Here is a 21,536-nt window from a genome sequence, read left to right on the forward strand (position 1 = left end):
AGTTTCCGCACCTGTAGAATGGAGGCTTGCCCCGGGTGCCATGGTCTTTTGATTCTTAGTCTGACACAACCTGGGTTGCTATGAGCAGGCTTTCTGGGTCTTGAATCAACTATTAAAGGAGGGTAACAGAAATACCTGTCTCCTAAGGGGGTTGCAGGATTAAATCAAATAGAGAAAATGTGAAATGTGCAGCACAGCGCCTGGCTATTGTTACTTCTCCAAGGGGGTGCCAGACCCCGGGGGAACTGGGGCCGCCCGGAGCGCAGCGCAGCCCGCACCGGGCCTGGTGGCCTGCCCCGCCCACGTGGGGCTGCGGCCCGTCGAATGACTCTGTGCAACGTGTTGGTGGCGGCGGCCGCGGCGGCGGCGGCGGGCGGCTCGGACTCTTCCGGGCGCCGCAGCTTCCTGCCAAGCACCGCGCAGCCGCCTGGCTCCGCCGCGGGAGTAGCCGGTGCAGGCCTCCGCGCCGGTGCGGGACCCAGGGCTCCGCCGCGCTCGCCCAGCCCGACCCCGGGCCGCCGGACCGCACCATGCGCGCCGCGCCACCTCCCGCGCGGCTTCTGCCGCTGCTGGTGCTGCTCGCGCTCCTGGCCGCGCCCGCCGCCCGCGCCAGCAGAGCCGAGTCCGCCGCCCCGCCGCAGTCCGGATCCGAGCGCCAGCCGCGGCCGCCTCCCGGCCCGGGGCCCGGGAACGCCACCGGGATGGGCTCCGGGGAGGCGGCGGGCGGCGGCGGCAGCGCCAACAGCAGCGGTGACGCCCTGGTGACCCGCATCTCCAGCCTGCTCCGCGACCTGCCCACCCTAAAGGCGGCTGTAATCGTGGCGTGCGCCTTCTCCGCCTTCCTCATAGCCTGCCTGCTGCTGCGCGTCTTCAGGTGGGTCCGCCGCCCCTTTGCAGCCTCCGCGGGCCAACTTGCACCGCCAACCTGCTGTCACTGCGCGCCCGCCGCACCTGCGCGCACCGATGCTCCGGCCCCAGCGCCTGGGTGCGCTCCTGCTAGCCTGGGACTCCCGGCCCTGCCCCACAGGGTTGCACTCGGCTGTTTTTCCCTGCTACGCACTTTAGGAATTTTCTCCCCTTCGAACGATATCTCTATCTCTATCTCTATCTCTAGCTATAGCTATGATATGTATCTATATATATCCATAAATATATAAAAAATATTGAATTCCTTTTAACTCTCCACTAATGCTTAACACTATCCATAGCGCTCCGAATTATGACAACCTTACACGGAATTTATTTTTATACCTATTTCACAGATGAGGAAAAATTTTCCGGAGAGGCAAGGTGGCTTATTCAAGTAAGCTCAGTGGTGGAAGTAGGATTTGAACCTTACCCACCTTGCTGCGCCTCCCTCTGTTCCCTCTGAGGGCTTCTCAGGCACCACCTGCTGTTTTTTCTTTTCATCGGTTCTGCTACCAAAAGAAGCAGTGTCTAGCCTGTGGGGATACCTATTGGAGGCACGCGTTGCGCCAGGGATTGGAGCTGGGCTTTAGGATATTTGGCCATCCTTGGTGGCCTCAGTGACTTTCTGCCTACCACCCTGCCTGAATGAACTGCCGCAATGAAGATTTGCAGGGGCATGAGGGATCTTGGAGAGGCTTTTTGTAGGTTGCTCAAGTTCAGGGAGAAAGTGGGAAATTAGAAAGGATGGCCGGGGTCTCTGGAGTAGGGGGATGGAGAGGGCTGCAGGGGATGCAGGGAGGGATGCATTTTCCCCTAATGCCTGGGAAATTCTGGTTTTGCAGGAAATGAACCAAATGTGTCCTGTTACTCAGGCGGACCTCTGGGAAATCTGGGCATGTGTGTGTCAGTTATTCACAGCCTGTTCCTTCCCCTTCCAAGAGTATACAGTGTGCTTGGGTGTTTGATCAGCTGTTGGAGGTTTGGGGCCAGGGGCTTATGAGCATTTTCAGAGCAGGAGTAGAAACCGGATCTGGAAAGGCAGGGTTGGGAGCTCTCCCTTGAGGTTTGCTGTTGGTTGCTGTGTGACTTTGAGTCAAGGTGTTTCTTTGTGGGGCCATAGGATTAAATGGCAGTGGTCCTGAGAAAATGGAGAAGGGGGAACTGTGGGCCCACATCCCCTCGCCCCATCCCCTGCCCTGGCTCCGGCTACATTGTTTTTCACTGTGCTGATCCCCTGATGTGCAGCGGACATTGAATTGCCCCTCTCTGTATCCCAGCCTTCCCTCTGCCCTTCATCCTCTGCTTGCAAACTTCAGTGGCTCCCTGTAGCCACTACCTGGATGTGGCATTCAGACCCTTACAAACTAGCCCCAGTGCACCTTGTGGCCATCAGCCAGCCCTTAGGAACCTCCTGTCACTTCTCTCCTGACACTCCCTGCTGCTGGCTTGTGCTCGTCCGCTCCTGGGCCAGTTCCCACTGCACACTTGCCATGACTGCACGCAGCCACCGGGGCCCAGCTCCCATGCTCCGTCCTCTGGGTAGTGTTCTTGGACATCCGAGCCAGGCGGTTGCTTCCTTTTCTGGCCTCCCCCAGCCCTAGCCTTGTGCATCCTCCATACGGCCCTTCTCACGCCAGGCTGGTGGCTCCCACACACAGAAGACAGTCCTGGAGGGTGGGCATATCCAGTACCCATGCCGAAGGACGGCCTGGCCTTCAGCAGATGTGCCATAGTCCTTTACTGCCTTCCTGATTGTTCAGTTGCATTGAGCGTTGGTGCCTAGAGCAGCTCTGAGCCTGGAGGTTTGAAACATTTTGCTCAAAATAGGCTGCTCAGCCCACAAGGCGGTGCACTTCTTAAGACAGTATTTGAACTATTTTGCCAGTCTGCTCCGTATTACCCAGGAGCGGGGGAGAAAAGCAAGCAGCATGTGGCCAGATGTGAGGGCACGTGTTTGAGCAGGAGAGCCGGTACTCAGGGCTGGAAGGGATGGGTCCTTGCTGGCCTGTGAGCTGGGTGTTGGAGGAAGGTTCCGACTTCACAGGAGAGGCTGCTTATGGATGTGCCTTCTCTTTCCAGGAAGGCCTTCTTGTTGGGGCGAGTTTCCAGGGGGACAGCTGACACCCCAGTTCTGATGTGGACAGGAACTTACAGCATTTTACAGCTGGGAAGGGCCTTGATGATACACAGGTCCCATGTGCTCCTTCGCAGAGGAGAAAGTTGCATCCCAGGGAGGGGAATAAGTCATCCGGTAGACTCTAGAACACTACAAGTCTGTGGTCTGTACTGTGACCTTTCCACGGGCCTCTGCACGCTCGCTTCTTCGGGCTTCCCAAAGGCCTGCTGCTCTGACTGGGCGTCTTCCTTACCTGCTTCCCCTCCTAGCCCCTTAGCGTGCAGTCACCACATCCTGGCTATTCTGCCTCTCAAGTCTCCCTGAGACTGTCTCATCTGGGCCATACCCCTTCGCCCACGGGAGCTTCCCCACCTGCCAGCCCTTCTGCCTGACTCACCTCCCTCCCTCGTGTCTGGAGTCACAGCAGTACCCTTCAGGCTGGTGTTCCTGCAGCCAGCCTTGTCCCCACTCCCATCCATCCTCCCTCGTCTGGTCTCACCCTTCACTCATCCCCCCCGTGAGCAGGCTTCTCAGTGTGGTAGCAAGCTGGCTCTGTCTAACCAGGGCCCCGCCTCCCTCTCAAGCCCCCATCTCAGCTTTGCCCACTGCTTCTGCCCTGCTGGACCTTCAGGCGTTCTCCAGCAGCATCTGGTGGCCTTAGCCCTGCATGTCCCTCTGACCCTCTGCTTGGGGTCCCCTCCACCACCAAGACTATGTGGCCAGCTCATTGCTGTTTGCCTGCCTGTGTGTCACCTCCTCCGAGAAGCCTCCCAGCAAGGCCCCCTTCCAGAGCACATGTGAGTTTGGGATTTTCTACATGGACTCAAGAGTGTCGCTGAACTTACCAGGCAGAGGGCTCCGAAGAGCAGGACTGGCCCTTAATCGTCTGTGCCTCTCTAACGCCTGCTGTGGCTCCAAGCACAAGCTGGCATCTGATAAAGGTATTTTTAGCAAATGAATGAACCCCTAAGTATTTTGCTTTGCTGATGCTTTGCTGATGCTTCTCAAAATGTCCTCTGTGATGAGCTGCATGGCTGATGCTGGGAACCTGTGAGATCGGGACTTATTTGGACAGTGGCCGCCATTTCCTTAATGATGGATACAGAGAAGGGAGGGAGGTAAAGGAGGAAGAGTGTAGTAAGTATTATTGCTTATACATAACCCGTGTGTCTGTTTTCCCTGAAGGAGTCGCTTTGCCAGACAACAGAAAGAATGTGGATCCAAGGCAACTGTTACAATTAGAAGCAAAGAATGTGTATCGTGGTAAGAAAGATATATACCTTTAACCAAGCAGGTCCATTTCTAAGGTACGCACATTTTTTACTGCAATACCTATTCTTTGCTTCTAATTTTATTACTTAGAAGAGGAAGCAAAGATGCATGGCCAATGAAGTCCAGAGCAGTTCTGTTTAATAGTGAAAAGGTTTAAGTAACCTAGGTATCTAACAATTGAGCATTGGTTAACTAAATTATGGTAGTCCTTACAATGAAATACTGTGCAGCTGTGAAAAATGATGATGTTAATATAATACTCACGGGCTTCCCTGGTGGCGCAGTGGTTGAGAGTCTGCCTGCCGATGCAGGAGACATGGGTTCGTGCCCCGGTCTGGGAAGATCCCACGTGCCGAGGAGCGGCTAGGCCCGTGAGCCATGGCCGCTGAGCCTGTGCGTCCAGAGCCTGTGCTCCGCAGCGGGAGAGGCCACAACATTGAGAGGCTGCGTACCGAAAAAAAAAAAAAAAACTCACTATATGCTGTTGAATGAAACAGGTTACAAAACAGCATGTGTAGTATGAGCTCATTAAATAAATAAATAATATATATATATATGAATGTGCAAAGAATTTTTTGTATGGGTGTGTACACGTGTGACTGTGGGAGATTCTTCATTATGTATTTATTTATTGTTTGTGATATATTTCTACATTGTCTGAATTTCCTTTCAATGGACATTTATTCATTTTCTTTCTCCCTGTCTGTGCACTCAGATCCTTGCTGCATCCTTAGGTGTGTCCTCCTGAGGACCTGTATAGGAGAGTCTGGGGTGGACCCCTAGGAGTGGGATTCCTGGGTCCCAGGGGTACTCTTACACGGCTTCCTTGAGTATGTACCAGTTTACCCTCCCACCTGCAGTATCTGGGGGTTCTCAGATCCTCCCATCATATCTGACACGTAGTATTGTCTGACTTTCTAAAGTTTTTCAATCAGATGGGTATGATTGGGTATCTCATTGCTTGCTTTTGCAGATCTCCAGTTCTTACTGAGGTTGAGTAGCTGTCTCTTCCCATACTTATTAATCAATCTGATGTCCCATCTGCAGAATCATTTAGAGCTTTTTCATGTATTGGAATCATTAAGGACAACTGTTTAAATACTGGAGACAAACTTGGAGGGAGGGAAAGGCAGTTTGGAGGCAGAGCGCCCTTGAGCCAGAGTACCTTCGTGTATATGTGTGTGTGTGTGCGCATGTGCGCGCGTGTGTGTGTGCAGTTCTGCCTGGCTCACAGTAGGGCCAGCCTCCCTAGGTCTGTTGCTTGACATGTTTATGAAAGCTGGAAGGAAATCAATAAAGAAGCTGTATTTAGGAAGTAGAAAACTCCTCCAATTTTTGGATGTTGGAAAGCGTCTCATGGGGTTGCATGGATTCCGGAATAACAAGCATAAGCCAGTGGCCGCTGTTCAGTACCTTTTGCCCCCCATGCTCTCTGAGGTCTGACTTTACCCTTTGAGATCTGAGGGGGGAGTCTGACTTTACTCTGTGGTGTCTTATGAACGAGGTGGAGACAAGTTAGAAAATGCCACCTGAAACCACGACTTTCGTTTCCTCCTGGCGATCCTTTCCCCGTCCTGTCGAGTCTCCCAGCTCTCCTGCCCAGGCCACATTTCTCCCAGATCTCTGTTGGCTGCATGCCCAGCCACTTATTTCAAAAGCTGTGTAAAATCGTCTTATCTGAAAGGTGTGTTGTTTTGGTGCTTCCTGGGGGACGAAGAGGAAGACAAATTCTAGGTGATCTGACATTGCCCAGCTGTTGCACTTGGATCAGTGGCAAAGTTGCACGCTGTCGTGTCCTGAAGACGCCGGAACCACGGGAGCTTAGTGAATTACTAAGCCAGGTCTTTGAAAAGGAATAAAAACGTTCCTGCTTCTCCTGGATTCCCCAGATCTCCCATTGTCTGTGTATTTACATTTGTCCCAAGAATAAAAGTTATTTAAGAGAAAATATAGAAGCTTAATGCTTTCAGGATTTGGGGAAAGTGTTCTGAAAAGTTTTTAGTTATTACTCATTAGTATATCAATATTATTTTAATAAATTGGAGCTTTGGGCAGAGCCCTGGTTAGAAAGTTAAGCCCCTTTTTATGACTTTGAGATTGTGGTGCTTGTGTAGCACCAGGAGGTCATTTTAAAAAAATTTTATGGAAGTAGAGTTGATTTACAATGTTGTGTTTAATTTCTACTGTACAGCAAAGTGACTCAGTTGTACATATATATATTCTTTATCATATTCTTTTCCATTTTGGCTTATCATAGGATATTGAATATAGTTCCCTGTGCTATACAGTAGGACCTTGTTGTTTATCAGGAGGTCATTTTTGATTGCTTGACCAAGGTTTTGATTTGGGGGAGAAGCTATAGTTGTGAAACGTATTTATCTTAATTTAATTTTTACTTTTCAAGTGGGTTTTCTTTTTTCTTTGTTTTCCAGCTTTATTGAGATAAAATTGATACACAGAATTGTGTAAGTTTAACGTGGACAACATAACGACTTGACTTACATATATTGTGAAATGATGACCACAATAAATATAGTGAACATCCATCATCTCATAGATGCCAAAAAAAGGAAAAAATCATTTTTTTCCTGGTAATGAGAACCTTTGGGGTCTACTCTCTTAGCAGCTTTCCCATCTCTCACACAGCAGTGTTAGCTATAGTCATGATGCCCACTCCATCCCCAGGACTTATTGGTCTTATTGGAAGGTTGCACTTTCATCCAATTCCCATGGATGTTTAATCTTACACACCACAGTAAAGAAAGTGTTAAATAAATCTAACCCAGCAAAAATCCATATTAAAAAAAAAAACAGGGTAGAGAGTATGCCCTTGATGCAGTTTTCCACCAAGTTGGAAAAGAAGTCATAGCGTGTGGGAGGAATAGGGTCCCTCAAGTGGTTCTTTCCTGGGGCGGATTCTGCCTGCTTTGGGGTCATTTAGCAATTTCTGGGGACGTTTTTGATTGTCATGACTTGGGGAGGGGGATGCTACTGGCATCTTATGGGTAGAGGCCAGAGATGCTGCTGGACATCCTACAGTACCCAGGACAGACCCCCTTAACAAAGAATGATCCAGCCCGAGATGTCAGTAGCACAGGTGCAGGCCTCCTGGTTGTCTACATGAGCAGTTTACTGAACCTTTCTGGGCATCTGCTTCCCAGCACTAATTAAAGTACCTGCTTCCCAGGGCTATTGGGATGTTTGGAATGAGATTGGGTCAATCAAACCCCTGGCTCCCCTTTAAGCAGCCAAGTGTCCTATTGTATTTAAAAAAACGATTCTGAAAACAGATGTAATTTATACCCAACCTTTTTGGTCTTGCTTTTGCCTGTAAATGAGGATTCAGCCATATGGCCAAGATCATCAGGCAAGTGCATCTGTTTCTGAGCCTTGCAAATATGAAATTGGTGACTCTAGCCTGCGTGAGCCTCCCTGGACACCTAGGACCCATGTAGGGTCCCGCACACAACTGAATTCCCCTGGGGAAGGAGGTGCCTCATGACTGCCCTTATTAACAGGCCTGTGAGGACTCAGGACCTGCCACTGATCCCTTCTATCAAGTTGGAAAGGGAGGAAATTCCCTCTTTAATTTAACCCTGAGCCCTCCGGCTTATTTGGCTTTGCCTGTAAATCTCTTGCCCATGTACTCATCGAGTTTGGGGGCTTTGCCAACACAGGCCCTTCTGGAGACACGGGGCACATCTAGGGGTGGGGTGGGGGTCTCCAGTGTCAGTGTCTGCATGACATCCTGTACGGAGAGTGTCACAGGAGGGAAACCCTCCCAGATTTAAGCAGAGAAGGCTTCATAGGTTGTGTCTGGGATTTTAGTTTTATGGCTGATGTTTTGGTTCTAACTATTTACAAAGGGAAATTCTGGGACCATGAATTTAGAATCATGTTGTCATGGTTTCACTTTAAAAATCTGTATTTAATCTTCCTGGCAATCTGTCAGGAATCCAGACTTGATATTTATTTTCCTGAGGGTGCAGGGAGGAGGTAACCCCCTCTCACTGGCAGGTGTGGAGCAGCAGAGGGCCCATGGCAAAGAGCCTGGGCAGGGCTCTTCAGGCCTGGGAGAGCTTCAGGGCCTTGTAACCTCTTGGGTGTGGGGTTTCTTTGCACTGAGAGTGCCACTGATCTCCCTCCTTCTACCCATTGTACAGATGAGGAAACTGAGGCCCGGAAATGGGAAGGGTTTGTTAAGGTCACCCAGTGAGTGGTGAGTTTGTAGGAAAAGTAGGACTCAAGGCCAGGTGTTCTGATGCTAAGCCTGGTCTTTTCTGGGCCTCCAAGATGTGGTGGGCTGGGTTTTAGCCTGGTCAGTTGGGTCTCCCCAATGCTCAGCCAGGGACCCAGGAGAGAGCATGGCTGAATGGATGGAGCAATCTTATCAGTGTATTTAATGACCCACTGGAAGCCTAGAAGGTGCTGAGAGAACACAGCCAAGGTGAAGGAGTTTCCAATTCAATCTGGGAGATAGGATAATGCCTTTGTATGATTTTACTTGGCAGGTGAAAGGCAATCTAATTCTGTAGGGGAGTCATGTGTCAAATCAACACTTGATAAGTTGCCAAAGGACTTATCAAAGCCCCAGGGACTTTGGTGGGGGACATAGTGGTCAGGGAAGGCATATGGGGATGAGTAGGAGGATTAGGACCCAATGGGGTGGGAGAAGAAGAGGTTCTTCCAGGACCGGCTGGCCGAGCAGGTTTTGCGGTGGGCAGGGTTTGTGAAAATGATCATCTGGAAATTATGGTGACAATAATAATAATAGCAACTAATATTTACTAAGCCCTTACTGTATACCAGCCTCTATGCTAAACATTTTATATGTTTCCTCATTCCTGTGAGGAGTGTACTGTCGGAATCCCATTTTACAGACGAGTAAATCAAGTTGCAGAGTGATGAAGTGTCTTGCTTAAGGCCATATGGCTGGTGAAGGGCAGGAGTCTGATTTCCGATCCAGCATTCCTCCCCCACTCCTTTTCCTGTTGCAGCCAGATTTTGGAAGACAGGACTCCCAGCCAGAGGATTTTGGGATTAGTAGTGGGTCAGAAGAGCAAATGGAGGATTTGAATACAGGAGTGTAATGATGAAAGGGCTGCTTTAGTAATGCTGACCCCTTTTAGGTGCTTAATATGTATTTGCTGAGTGAATGGATGAATAGTGATGGGGCTGCCTCGGGGATGCAGGATGGCGGGGGAGACCAGTGGAAGGTGCTGGAAGGATCAGTAGGGAGGACTGGAGATTCGAGTGGGTGAAGAGGAGGATGAAGAGGAAAGTGTCAGGAGGACCGGAAGGGCCTGGAGAGGTGGGCATGGTGAAGGGGATGGTCAGGCAGGGGAGAAGCCTTGGTGAGAACGAGGGTGACAGAGATACCACGGAAATGCCAGCCACGCAGCTGGACATCTCGGCTTGCGGTGGTGGGGTTGGGAGTTCTGTCAAGAAGTGACTGTCCCTGAAGTGTGGACTGTCCCTGAAGTGGGGGGGGGCAGTGGCGGCAAGGACTGACACCCCCGCGCTTCCCCCACCACGTGGCAGGGACAAGTGGATGCTGAAAGGGTCATTTATGATGTGTGTCCCGAAGCACAGTGACCCCAGAATTTCAAGGCCGTGGTTGTGTCCCCAGGTCCACCAAAGAGTCCCTCTCGGTCATCTTGCCACTGCCCTTGAACCAACAGAGCTGCCCCTAGAGGCTTCCTTCCTCACTTTCGGCCTCGCTTGCCTCTCCTGGCACCTCACAGATGGGTGAAGTGGACCCAACCCTTTGCAAACACACTTGGGAGCTGGAGGAACAGGTCTTGGGGCATTTTCTGTGGCCACATTTCACGTGGCTCCTTAAACAGGTCAAAGCCGGGGCGTGCTTATTTTTTCTTGGAAGAATGAGAGTTGGATCTGTCCCTCAGGGATTGAGGGAAGGAAAGGGAAACAAGGGTGGGGGGCAGGTGGAGGCGTAACCCTGAGGAGTTATGAAGAGGAACCCTAAGGCTTGTCAACGGTATGTGGTGAAATGTAAGCCCGGGGCACACTGTGCATTGGGTTCTGGAGGCCGGTGTTGCGATCAGTCAACAGTGGTGTCACTTTGTTAATCCTGAGGGGACAGTGCCCAGGAGAGGAGGGGAACAGCTAGGCTGTATAGGTAATGACTAGTACCTCTTCATCGTGACTGAACTGCTGGTGAACAGATCTAGGACCTCAGCTGACTGTGAGTATCAGGCCATCTCTCTGGGCCCATGATTTTAGCTCAGTTATTCAGTGTCACTCATGTGTGGCACCCAGGACCAAATAAACCATGGCCAGGAAGCTAAGTCAGAGGTTGCAGACTGACAGCCCACAGATACATTTTTTGTCTTGTTTTGATCTGCACAGTATTTTTGTTTTCGTTTTTTATTAAAGTGCAGTTGATTTACAGTGTTTCACATGTATAGCAAAGTGATTCAGTTATGCATGCATACATACATACATACATACATACATACATACATATATATATATATATATTCTTTTTCAGATTCTTTTGCATTGTAGGTTATTACAAGGTATTGAATATAGTTCCCTGTGCTATACAGTAGGTCCTTGTTGTTTATCTATTTTATATACAGTAGTGTGTATCTGTTAATCCCCAATTCCCAATTTATCCCTCCCCACCTTTTCCCCTTTGGCAAGCATAAGTTTGTTTTCTACGTCTGTGAGTGTATTTCTGTTTTGTAAATAAGTTCATTTGTATCGTTTTTTTAGATTTCACATATACGCAGTGTTTTTAACAACTGAGGTAACTGAGAACACTTAAAATTGGGAGCCTTCACATCAAAATCCAGATCTGCTTTTCTCAACAGATGGGAATACTGGAAACGCAGTGCCTCTGCAACAAGGGGGGAGTGGGGGCGGCGGGGAGCTGGGTAGCCACCGTCCCATCTCGTCTGTGTTTGTGAGTGCCAGTCCTCGTGTCTCCTTGACTCCAAGACCGAGCATTGGCTGCCATTTGTCACCGTGTTTGTTCTAATGTTTACATCACACCAGGCTCGCTTCACTGCTTTCCTGCGCCTGTGGGCTCTGGGGCGTTTGAGTCATCGCGCTTGACTGGGTGCTGGTACTGGAGCAGAGTGTCTGGCGTGGTGGGAGGACAGGCGTCAGGTGTGGCAGCGCTGCTCGTGTACCTGGAAGTCTCTGGAACACCTGTGTTTGGGAGGGCTTGGCCGGGGCCCTGTCAGAGCTGGGCTGCCTGAGATCCTGAAGCTCTCACTGCACTAGAGGAAAATGCTTTTGTCTCATGTAACCGAGAGTCTCAAGTTGCCCATCTGGAGCGGAGCCAGATGAGATTCAGATCACGCTGGTGTTGGGCTCGTTTAAACTGCTTTAAAAGGATGGTGAGGGCTTCCCTGGTGGCGCAGTGGTTGAGAGTCTCCCTGCCAAAGCAGGGGACGCGGGTTCGTGCCCCGGTCCTGGAAGTTCCCACATGCCGCGGAGCGGCTGGGCCCGTGAGCCATGGCCGCTGGGCCTGCGCATCCGGAGCCTGTGCTCCGCAACGGGAGAGGCCACAACAGTGAGAGGCCCGCGTTCCGGAAAAAAAAAAAAAAAGGATGGTGATGGATAGAGCGCAGGGGCTGTGCCCAAGGCTGGAAAGGGAGGAGGCTGGTGCTCGGGAATTGTACCCTGGTCGCCAGCCTTCGGTTTGCCCCCGAGCCTGGGGCCCATCCCAGGTCATCGCCCCTTCTTGGGAGACATGGCGCTGTTGTCACTGGCTCTCCGGCACCTGCTTCCCTACATGGTGGGGCTGCACAGTGGGTTTTGGGGTCGTGTTCTTTCTCCAAGTTTACTTGGTTTTCTAGGGAAGGCTCAGTTTTGTCATGTTCTGAGGGGGAAGATGCCGGGTAGAGATCGGAGGTTAAAAACAGGAAAGGCGGGCTTCCCTGGTGGCGCAGTGGTTGAGAGTCCGCCTGCCGACTCAGGGGACACGGGTTCATGCCCCGGTCCGGGGGGATCCCACATACTGCGGAGTGGCTGGGCCCGTGAGCCATGGCCGCTGAGCCTGTGCGTCCGGAGCCTGTGCTCCGCAACGGGAGAGGCCACAACAGTGAGTGCGAGGCCCGCGTACAGCAAACAAACAAACAAACAAACAAAAAACAGGAAAGGCCTCTGTCCTCAGAGCATTGGAAGCCTCGGCCGGCTGCGAAGGCGGGCAGCTAACTCACAGCAGCTGCTTGATTCGATCTCTCCCCTACACATGCCGTTTTCATCTTCTTTATTAATTTTCCAAATGTCAAAGGTAACATGCTCTTTGGAACGAGTAGTGTGGTTTCAGCAGAAAGCTGGTCCTTGAGCCACAGAGCTACTTTAGTGGGCTTCACAGTGAAAACAGCTCAGGCGGAGGAAAGGTCAGAGATGCTGGGTTTGGCTCCTAAAGTCACCAGGTGAGCAGGAGACGGCAGGCAGCCTCTGGATGGGACAGGGGGCACCCCGGGCCTCTCCAGGAGAAGGGTCTCCTGTCCGAGAGGCAGGCCTGACACACACGTGGTCTGTTTAAATTTTTATCTTAATTATCTTCTTTGAATTTTATTATTTTATTTGTTTGTTTGTTTTAAAAATAGCTCATATAGTCACATGGTTTGAAATTCACGAGGAGCCAGAGGGTATAGTGAACAATCTCCTTTGCAGCCCAGCCTGCCCTTCGGCCACCCAGCTTCCTTCTCCGGATGCTGTCAATTTCTTGTGACTCTTTCCAGAGAGATTTTATTAGTATAGAAATGAATGAATGTGATAGATACACATACATACATATATATATATATCTTTCCTGCTTTTAATGACAGCTTTATAAGATGTAATTCACATGCCATACAGGTGTCCCATTTAAAGTGTCCAAATCATGGTTTTTAGTACATTCACAGAGGTGTGCACCATCACCCCAGTCAATGATAGAAGACTGTTGTCATTCCAGAAAGAAACGTGAGCTCGTTATCGGTCACTCCCCATCTCCCTCCCAAGCCCCACCGCGGTGAGCTCTGCCACCAGCACCCTAGCTGCACCCGGGAAGTGCGTGACGTGGATACGAATTGGGTTCAGGGTGAGGGACTTGCCAGGAGGCTCACAGACGGAAGGAGTTGCAGGGCTGAGATGGAATCGCACCCCTGGACGTGCAGCCTATGGATCTGACCGCCGCACCCCCAAACTGAACTTCTGACAGCAAATTAACCCGTCCGGCTTTGCATTGTTTTGTGTCTCTTTGCAGGGGAGGGTGGGGAGGGCAGGCCCCTCTCCACGTGGGTCCTCTTGGCTCCCACTCTGCTCCCCAGCCTCCGTGTCTGCCTGAGCCGTGCGCTGGGGCGCATTGGGAAACCAGTTTCCGACCAGCTGTTGAGCGGGCCTTTGAGTAAACAAACCCTCTGGCTTTAGGATTACATTTCAGAGTAAGAGAATTTGAACTTCTCTTCTGTCTAGTTAGAAATGTTTGTTTTGGCCCCAGTGGAACAATCCTTTGTCTCTTCTCAAGCTTCTCTGGTCTTGCTGGGTCCTGTGAAGCACAACGTGGGCATTTACTTAAAAGCACCCTTTAAGTAAATGCCACCGTCTCTTCGTGGAGGCCACTTGGTTAACGGGACCTTGTACCAGAAAAGAAAAGTTACGGCGAAGGGGCCATGCTGTTGCAGATGGGCCAGCAATATCTTTTCCCTTCCTACTTCCCTGAATCTCCCCCTTCTTGGGCGGGGAGCACTGTGACAGTTGTGGCAAAGCTGCCTTCCTGCTTGTGCCTCCCACCCACCCCCGGGTAGGCGAGGAAACAGGGCTGTACGTAGAAACACCAGGATAGAAACCGAAGTCTGACTCTAACCTGGGGCTCTGTCTAGAGCCAGTTGCTTCTTTCTCAAACTGTGTCCTCGAGGCTGACCCACTGCCCCCCCGGGGACACTTGGGTGACTGCAGATTCTCTGCAGCTGTGTAGCCTTTGCCTTTTCCTCAGACCGGGATGCTGGTGAACAGCCCTGTGGGAAGATCACCAGGATGTTTGTCGTCTTGGAAAACCTGTTCACAGGTCGCCCTGAGTGAAAACTTTCACGATGTTGTCACTGAGGTGCGTTATATGTATGGTTCTTTGTTTCTAGAACCAGAAACAGGGAAGAGTCCTAGGGTTTTAAAGGATTTGACAAAATGGGAAAATTATACTTACATGTGGAAGGTTTGCTGTTAAAATGTGGGAGAATCCCGAGATGGTGTTTATCATTACAGCCATGCCTTTTTTCCTTCGAGACCCTGTGACAACGGCTAGTGTTCCTTTGTTTGTGTGTGACAGAAAGCCCTGACCAGACTGGCTTCGGTGACAAAGAGAGTAGCATTGTTGGTGTCAAGGAGGGCTGGCATCATAGTAGACTTGGAGCCTGGTCTCTCCCTCCAATCTGTCCTCTACCATGTTGGCTTTTTGTTCCATTTCTAGAAGGTGACGATGCAGCTCTCACCTGGGTGATTTACTGACCCCTTTCCTGCCTGCCTAGCAAAGGTCACTGGCTCCGATTAGTCCCATACTCCCCTCAACCTCCCAGCCATGGCCCCGGGGGTTGCAATACACTGATTCTGACTCAGGTTTAAGTCCCATGGTCCAATCCTGGAGCTGGGGGTGTGGCCAGTGGTCAGGCCTCCTCACCCATGGGGACCATGGAGAGGGGGATTCACTAAGGATACAGATGCCCAAAGGAGGGAGGAGATGGAGGCTGGCCTGCCCCAAACCAACATGTGTCCTGAGGGAGTCACCGTTAGAAAGAGTTTACGAGAAGTCTGCCCAGATCAATTTGAAATAGGAATGTGTGAGCTGTGGTAAGCGACACGTTCCAGAAAGTTTGTACCAAGGGCAAAGAGTTTCTTGGTGTTAAAGATAAGTGGAGGCGGAGCCTAGTGGTGGTGTGGAGTGGGCTTGCAGAGGGAGTGAGTGGGGGAACTGGCACCTTGCCTCTTGCCCGGCACGAGGTGGTTCAAGGTGAGCCTCCAGGGAGGTTTGTGCTGGGGCAGCCCTTGGTCCTCGGTCCTGGGGAGATCGACCTCTCTGAGCCTCAGTTTCCTCGTCTGGAACACAGAGACAACAGTGCTGCCTTCTAGGGTGATTTATATGTTTTGCATGCGATCTTACATGTAAATTGCTTAGCTGGCACCCGGGAGGAGCTCAACTCTTAGGGACTGCTATTGATCAGAAAAGATGCATTAGAGCATCCACACTCAGAAGAGGCAGCAGGACTCGGTGAGGTCATACAGGCTTTGAAGGAATCTGTTTTCCCCTTATCTCACGTCTTCCTCTCCGAGGCAGGGTGTCTCTGTTCTCTGACCCGGGACAGTGAGGCTCGGGAATCTAAGGGTCTGCGGGAAACGCTGATCGACTATGCATGCATTTCCCAGCTTCTGACTCACACACAGCTGGTAAAGGAAGGGCTCACCTTTTAATTTGAAAAATACATGAGGTGAGGCCCCCTCCACCCATCCCACCCCACGCGACTCCGGTCATACATGTGGTTTCTCTCTGGCGCAGCCAGTCACCTTCTGCCATGGATGAGGCTGAGTCTCTTTCAACTTCTCACAAGTCCTGTTTTTCCCTTATTAACGTGTCCAGTAGTGAGACAGCAGAAAGTACTCCTTTTTTGTGAAAGGTATTGTGGCTCAGAGAGTTGATTATTTGAAATGTAATTTCTTCAGCTCATTGTGTCAGAACTGGTGTTTGATGCATGTATGAGGGTTCTTGCTAATGGCCTTTTGGATTAGGCAAGGTTCTGCAGAGAAATGGAACCAAGAGTGTGTGTGTGTGTGTGTGTGTATGCACACATACAGGCTTGAAATCCAAGAAGAGCTAAGATTTCAGTTTTAGTCTGAATGCAGGAAAAAAAAAAAAAAAAGAATGATGTCCCAGCTCAAAGGCAGTCCGGCAAGAGAAATTCTCTCTCACTTGTGGGAGGTCAGCCTTTCTTGTCTATTCAGGCCTTCAAGTGATTGGGTGAGACCCACCTGAGTTGGGGAGGGCAATCTGCTTTACTCAGTCTACCAATTCCAGTGTTAATCTCAACCAGAAACACTCTCACAGACACATCCAGAAATAATGCTTGAGCCAATGTCTGGGTACCCTGTGGCTCAGTCAAGTCTACACATAAAATTAACCATCACTGAACCTTTGGTGTAATCTTGAGGTTTAAAATTACCTTCTCAGGTGACCTGCTTGGAATGGCTGTCATTAAAGCAAGTAGGCCATGGTGTTCTAGAGGCTGGGCTGTGTTCCAGCTTCTCCCGTGGTAAGTGTTCAAGGGTCTTATTTTAAGCTCAGAAGGTTAATTTTCTCATCACAAGACTCTATAAACAATCAGGAAGAAGGAAGGTGATTTTATGGTTGATGGGGATCCATTTCCATGAAGCAGGGCTGAAGTCAGAGCCTCCAGAACCTTCTCCCAGGGTCAGCAGTCAGTCCTGCTCCAGAGCCAAAGACTAAGCGAGGTTTCAAGTTCCAAGTGCAGGACCAGGTTTATGAATCAGATTTTGCACTTTTCTTTTTTTTTTTTTACATCTTTATTGGAGTATAATTGCTTTACAATGGTGTGTTAGTTTCTGCTTTATAACAAAGTGAATCAGTTATACATATACATAGGTTCCCATATCTCTTCCCTCTTGCGTCTCCCTCCCTCCCATCCTCCCTATCCCACCCCTCTAGGTGGTCACAAAGCACCAAGCTGATCTCCCTGTGCTAATAAGCCTCATGATATTTGAAAAACAGTTACATACAAGGGTGACTCTTCATCCAGAAACCATCTGGGCGCCAGTCTCTTCGGGCATCTACAGGAGCTTTCTCAAGCCCTCGGGTCCACAGGACGAATCCTATTCCAGCGTTCCGGATGCTTGTCTAGATGTGTGTTGGGAATGGGCAGCCCTGGCACTGGGCACAGTTAGTAGAAGGGCAAGTCCGGCTCCTTTGCAAAGCCAGGTGCTTCCTCTGAACAGCTGTGACCCGTCAGGGCAGAGAGAGGAGACTTCTGAGAAAAGTGTGATGTGTGCGTCTGTGTAGATCCAGAGCTTGAGCCTAGTCTAGAGGGCTTGGGGGGTGGGGGGTTTTCCTTGTGGCTTTGTCTTGGGTTGCTTGTGGCATATGGAGCCGTTTCTGGGCTTAAATTTCCCCATCCAGTATTGGAGATTGAATTGGCCAGGGATTATGTCATCTGGGGCAGAACACTAAGATCTGTTTTACTCCTTTGTGGGGAGGTGGAGAGAAAACAAGAATCTGTTGCTTGTGAGCATCTGGACTAGTGGTATTTATAACGTAAGCATTTATGCTCCCGTACAAAGCCTGCTTCCAAAATACTGTTGTCCCGTGGCCACTGGGGAGGTGACTGGCTGTGCCCCTCTTACCTCTTAACTGCCTGGCTTGGTGTTTGCACCGTGCTGCAACGTGTTTGAAATCCACGCAGTTTCACACCCACACCTCTGCGAGCGTGCCTGTGATGAAAGCAGGAAGGACAAATTGCTTTGTAATGAGGCTAGGGGATTGTCAGGCTTTATAGCTGACAAAGTCTCTACACAAAGAACCACAAGAAGCAGTACTATAGGTAGTACAGGTTGCTGTAAGCCAAAGGTATAGATAAATATTTATATGTTCAATGTAAACAATCCTTTCACAAATCATGTCTTTGATAAATAATACTAGGTAAGAAAAGAGCAAGTTGCTGTTGCTAAGAAACCCTTACTTGACGGTGAACTTCTGTTTTCATTGTTTTGCAAACTTCTTGAGGAGTTTCTGTGTGCTGGGGACAGAGAGACCCGGCATGTGTCTTTGATGTGGTCTCCAGCTGGGTACGACTTACAGTCTGCAGGAAGCATGTTTAGAGAATATGATTCTTCAATGCCCCATTTATGATTTTGGGGGTTTGGCTGGTTTCTCATAGAAAGTTTCAAATATTTTTTAAAAAGGAGGGACATCAGAGAATACAAGGCATTTAAGAAAAAGTTCAAAATAGTGCAGAAATAAATGCTTAGAGCATCAGTAGTCATAATAACAATATTGCTCCCTGTGGCATCATAAACTTTCAGCTGTGCCCTGATCAATATCTTGTGCTTCGTGCAGAGGGTCTGACACTGGAGATGGAAAGGCTTGCTCGGCACTTTCCCCATGGTCCCCAGTGACCGTCTACCGTCCCAGAGGTAAAAGCATAGGGTTATAACTCCCAATGCTCATAAATCCTTGTGATGGAAACAATACTCATTTGTACAGGTCCTTGTCACGTGAGAGAGGCTGTAGAACGTTTAACTACTATTTGTTGATTATTTTCAGACAGTCATTTTTGCCGAGAGCTTGCTGTGTGTAGGCTTGTTAAATGCCTCATCTCCCTTAATCCTCCCTAGGCTGTGAGGGACAGATACTATTCTCATCCCATTTTATTTATGAGGAAACTGAGGCCTAGAGAGATTGACTGACTTGCCCATGATCACACAGGTAGAAAGTGGGCAAGCCTGCGTTCTAATCCACCTGGCTGGCCCATGGGGCAGGGCACACAGTGCCAGGCTGCGACGCCTGTGCTTGGAGCAGTGACCTGCCAACACGGCAGGGCTGGGATGAGGGTGAGGGGCCAGGGAATGAAGGGATGAGGGGCATCATGCCAGCCCAGGGGCAGGGCTGAGTTCCGTCCATGTTGAACATTTTGGTCTTTTGCTCATCATGTATTTTTTTTTTGCATTAATTTTGCCTTTTAAAATCTTGCATTTGGGCATTATAGATCTTGATCACTGGGTTTTACGGTGCTTTGGGCAGGTGTGGGTGAGGACCACAAGGGTTGCTGAGGTCAGGAACCCGCCCAAGGTCCCATGGCTGGAAGTGGAGGAGCTGGGGTATTTGTCAGATCTTCTGGGAGCCGGGCTGGGGGCAGCAGTGTGGCTTACCTCAGTGGGCATCGCTGAGGTCTCAGGAATGTGTTTCCCCTCTTCCAGGTCGGGGAAGAGGTTGAAGAAGACCCGCAAGTATGACATCATCACCACTCCAGCCGAGCGAGTGGAAATGGCCCCATTGAACGAAGAGGATGACGAGGACGAGGACTCCACAGTATTTGACATCAAATACAGGTACTGGGTGGGAACAGTGGCTTTCGCCTGGGCTCGCTGGCTTGGGGAGGTGGGGCGGTTCACCTCTGAAGACAGTGAGTGGCCAGGCATGTATTCTTGTTCTTTGGCTAAGTCTTTGACCTTGGGGCATTCTGCTTCTAGGGGGGAACTGCTTTGATCCCTCCCAGGAACGCACAGCACCCAGAAAGCCAGCAGGGAAGTGCTTGCAGGGAAATGCTTATTCTCATCTCTTTCCTGATGTGAACCCTCGAGAAGTCAGCTTTGTGGGAGCGAAAGGAGGGCTGAATTTCGGACAATGAGCTTGTCATGTACAGACTGTGGGGAATCTGGTCCAAGCAACCGCCATGTACCACGCGCCATGCACACAAATGGAAACTTGTTTTTCAGCCTTGCTTAGTTGGTAATGGAGAGCGTGGGGTAGGGGTTACTCCTTAGATGGAATTTACCGCTGAATTCCAAAGGCAGGTGTGTTTTTTTAACGTGGCCAGTAGGAAAGTCAGAATGACTTTTTGACTTTAGGATTGTAGTTTGGGCTTTGGCTTCTTTTGGGAAGTACTACTTTGGGTATGTGAGATTCTCAGTGTTAGAGCTGGGGGCAGGTGTAGTTTAGGGATGAGGGCTTGGAGGCCCAGAGAGGGGCCATGGGTTGCCCAAGGTCACAGCTATTAGTGGCAAAGTTGAGACACAAATCCAGGCTGGACCCTATCCGGAGATTCCTCCCTCCCCACCAGGGTCCTCCAGAGAAACAGAATCAATAGGATATACACACACAGAAACAGATTTATTATAAAGGTCCAAGTCTGAAGGCCTGAGAACCAGGAGAGCCAATGGTGTAAGTTCCAGTGAGAGTGCAGGAGAAGACCAATGTCTCAGCTCCAACACGGTCAGGCAGAGAGAGCGAATCCCCCCTTATTCTGCCTTTTGTGCTATTCAGGCCTCCAGTGGGTTGGATGAGGCCCACCCATGCCGGGGAGGGCGATCTGCTTTACTCAGTTTACCCAGACAATTGTAATCTCAGCCAGAACACCCTCCCAGACACACCCAGACTAACGTTTTACCAAATATCTGGGCACCGTGTCACCCAGTCAGGTTGATCCGCAAGAGTCGCATCACACACAGCTTTTCTGTACCTCCTGACTTGTCCTTTTCCAGTACAGCCTTGGGTATTCTTGGCTCTAAAGGAGTTAGATTCAAGAAAACAGTGTTTGGGATTTCAATTAGAACTGCATTGACTCTGTACATTGATTTAAAGAGAATCAGCCCTTTATGCTAAGTGAAATAAGTCAGACAGAGAAAGACAAATACTGTATGATATCACTTATGTGTGGAATTAAAAAAATACAGCAAACTAGTGAATATAACAGACTAAAAAGAAGCAGACTCACAGAGAGAACAAACTAGTGGTTACCAGTGAGGAGAGGGAAGTGGGGAAGGGGCAAGATAGGGGTAGGGGATTAAGAACTACAAACTATTAGGTGTAAAATAAGCTACAGGGGCTTCCCTGGTGGCGCAGTGGTGGAGAGTCCGCCTGCCGATGCAGGGGACGCAGGTTCGTGCCCCGGTCCGGGAAAATCCCACATGCCGTGGAGCGGCTGGGCCCATGAGCCATGGCTGCTGAGCCTGCACGTCTGGAGCCTGTGCTCCGCAACTGGAGAGGCCACAACAGTGAGAGGCCTGCGTACCACAAAAAAATTTAAAAAATAAGCTACAGAAATATAGTGTACAACATGAGGAATACAGCCAGTATTTTATAATAACTATAAATGGACTATAACCTTTAAAAATTTTGAATCACTATATTGTACACCTGTAACTTACATAACATTGTACATCAACTGTACTTCAATATAGAAAAAAAAGAGAATCAGGCCCTTTATGTTGACTCTTCCCATTCATGAACATGGAATAACTTTCCATTGATTTAGGTATTGGAAAAGATGTCTTTCAAAAACTTCTCCATCAATGTATTATAAATTTTTGCTAGATATATTCCCAGGTGTTTTACATTTTGATATATATATATATATATAGTTTTTACTTTATTAAAAAATTTTTTGGGGGTAGTATGTATCTTTTTAAACTTTTTTATTTTATTTTTTATACAACAGGTTCTTATTGGTTATCTATTTTATACGTATATGTGTCAATCCCAATCTCCCAATTTTTTTTA

At 49.5% G+C, this 21,536-nt stretch overlaps 1 protein-coding gene across 2 annotated transcripts in view; it reads left to right on the forward strand.

The window, feature by feature from the left end:
- The first annotated feature begins 401 nt into the window (after positions 1-401).
- Positions 402-21,536, forward strand: part of FAM174B (family with sequence similarity 174 member B) — a 33,508-nt gene continuing 12,373 nt past the window's right edge. Inside the window, exons 1-3 of one of the 2 annotated variants that reach the window (XM_082619391.1) lie at positions 402-874; positions 4,211-4,288; positions 19,235-19,366. In XM_082619391.1, the coding sequence (XP_082475517.1) occupies positions 531-874; positions 4,211-4,288; positions 19,235-19,366 (554 nt within the window). In that variant the 5' untranslated portion in view covers positions 402-530. The remainder of the gene's footprint in view (positions 875-4,210; positions 4,289-19,234; positions 19,367-21,536) is intronic. The other variant, XM_082619392.1, reaches the window with a different exon arrangement.

This window comes from Mesoplodon mirus (genome assembly GCF_964341445.2).
Source record: "Mesoplodon mirus genome assembly, chromosome: 4".
NCBI lineage: Eukaryota > Metazoa > Chordata > Mammalia > Artiodactyla > Ziphiidae > Mesoplodon > Mesoplodon mirus.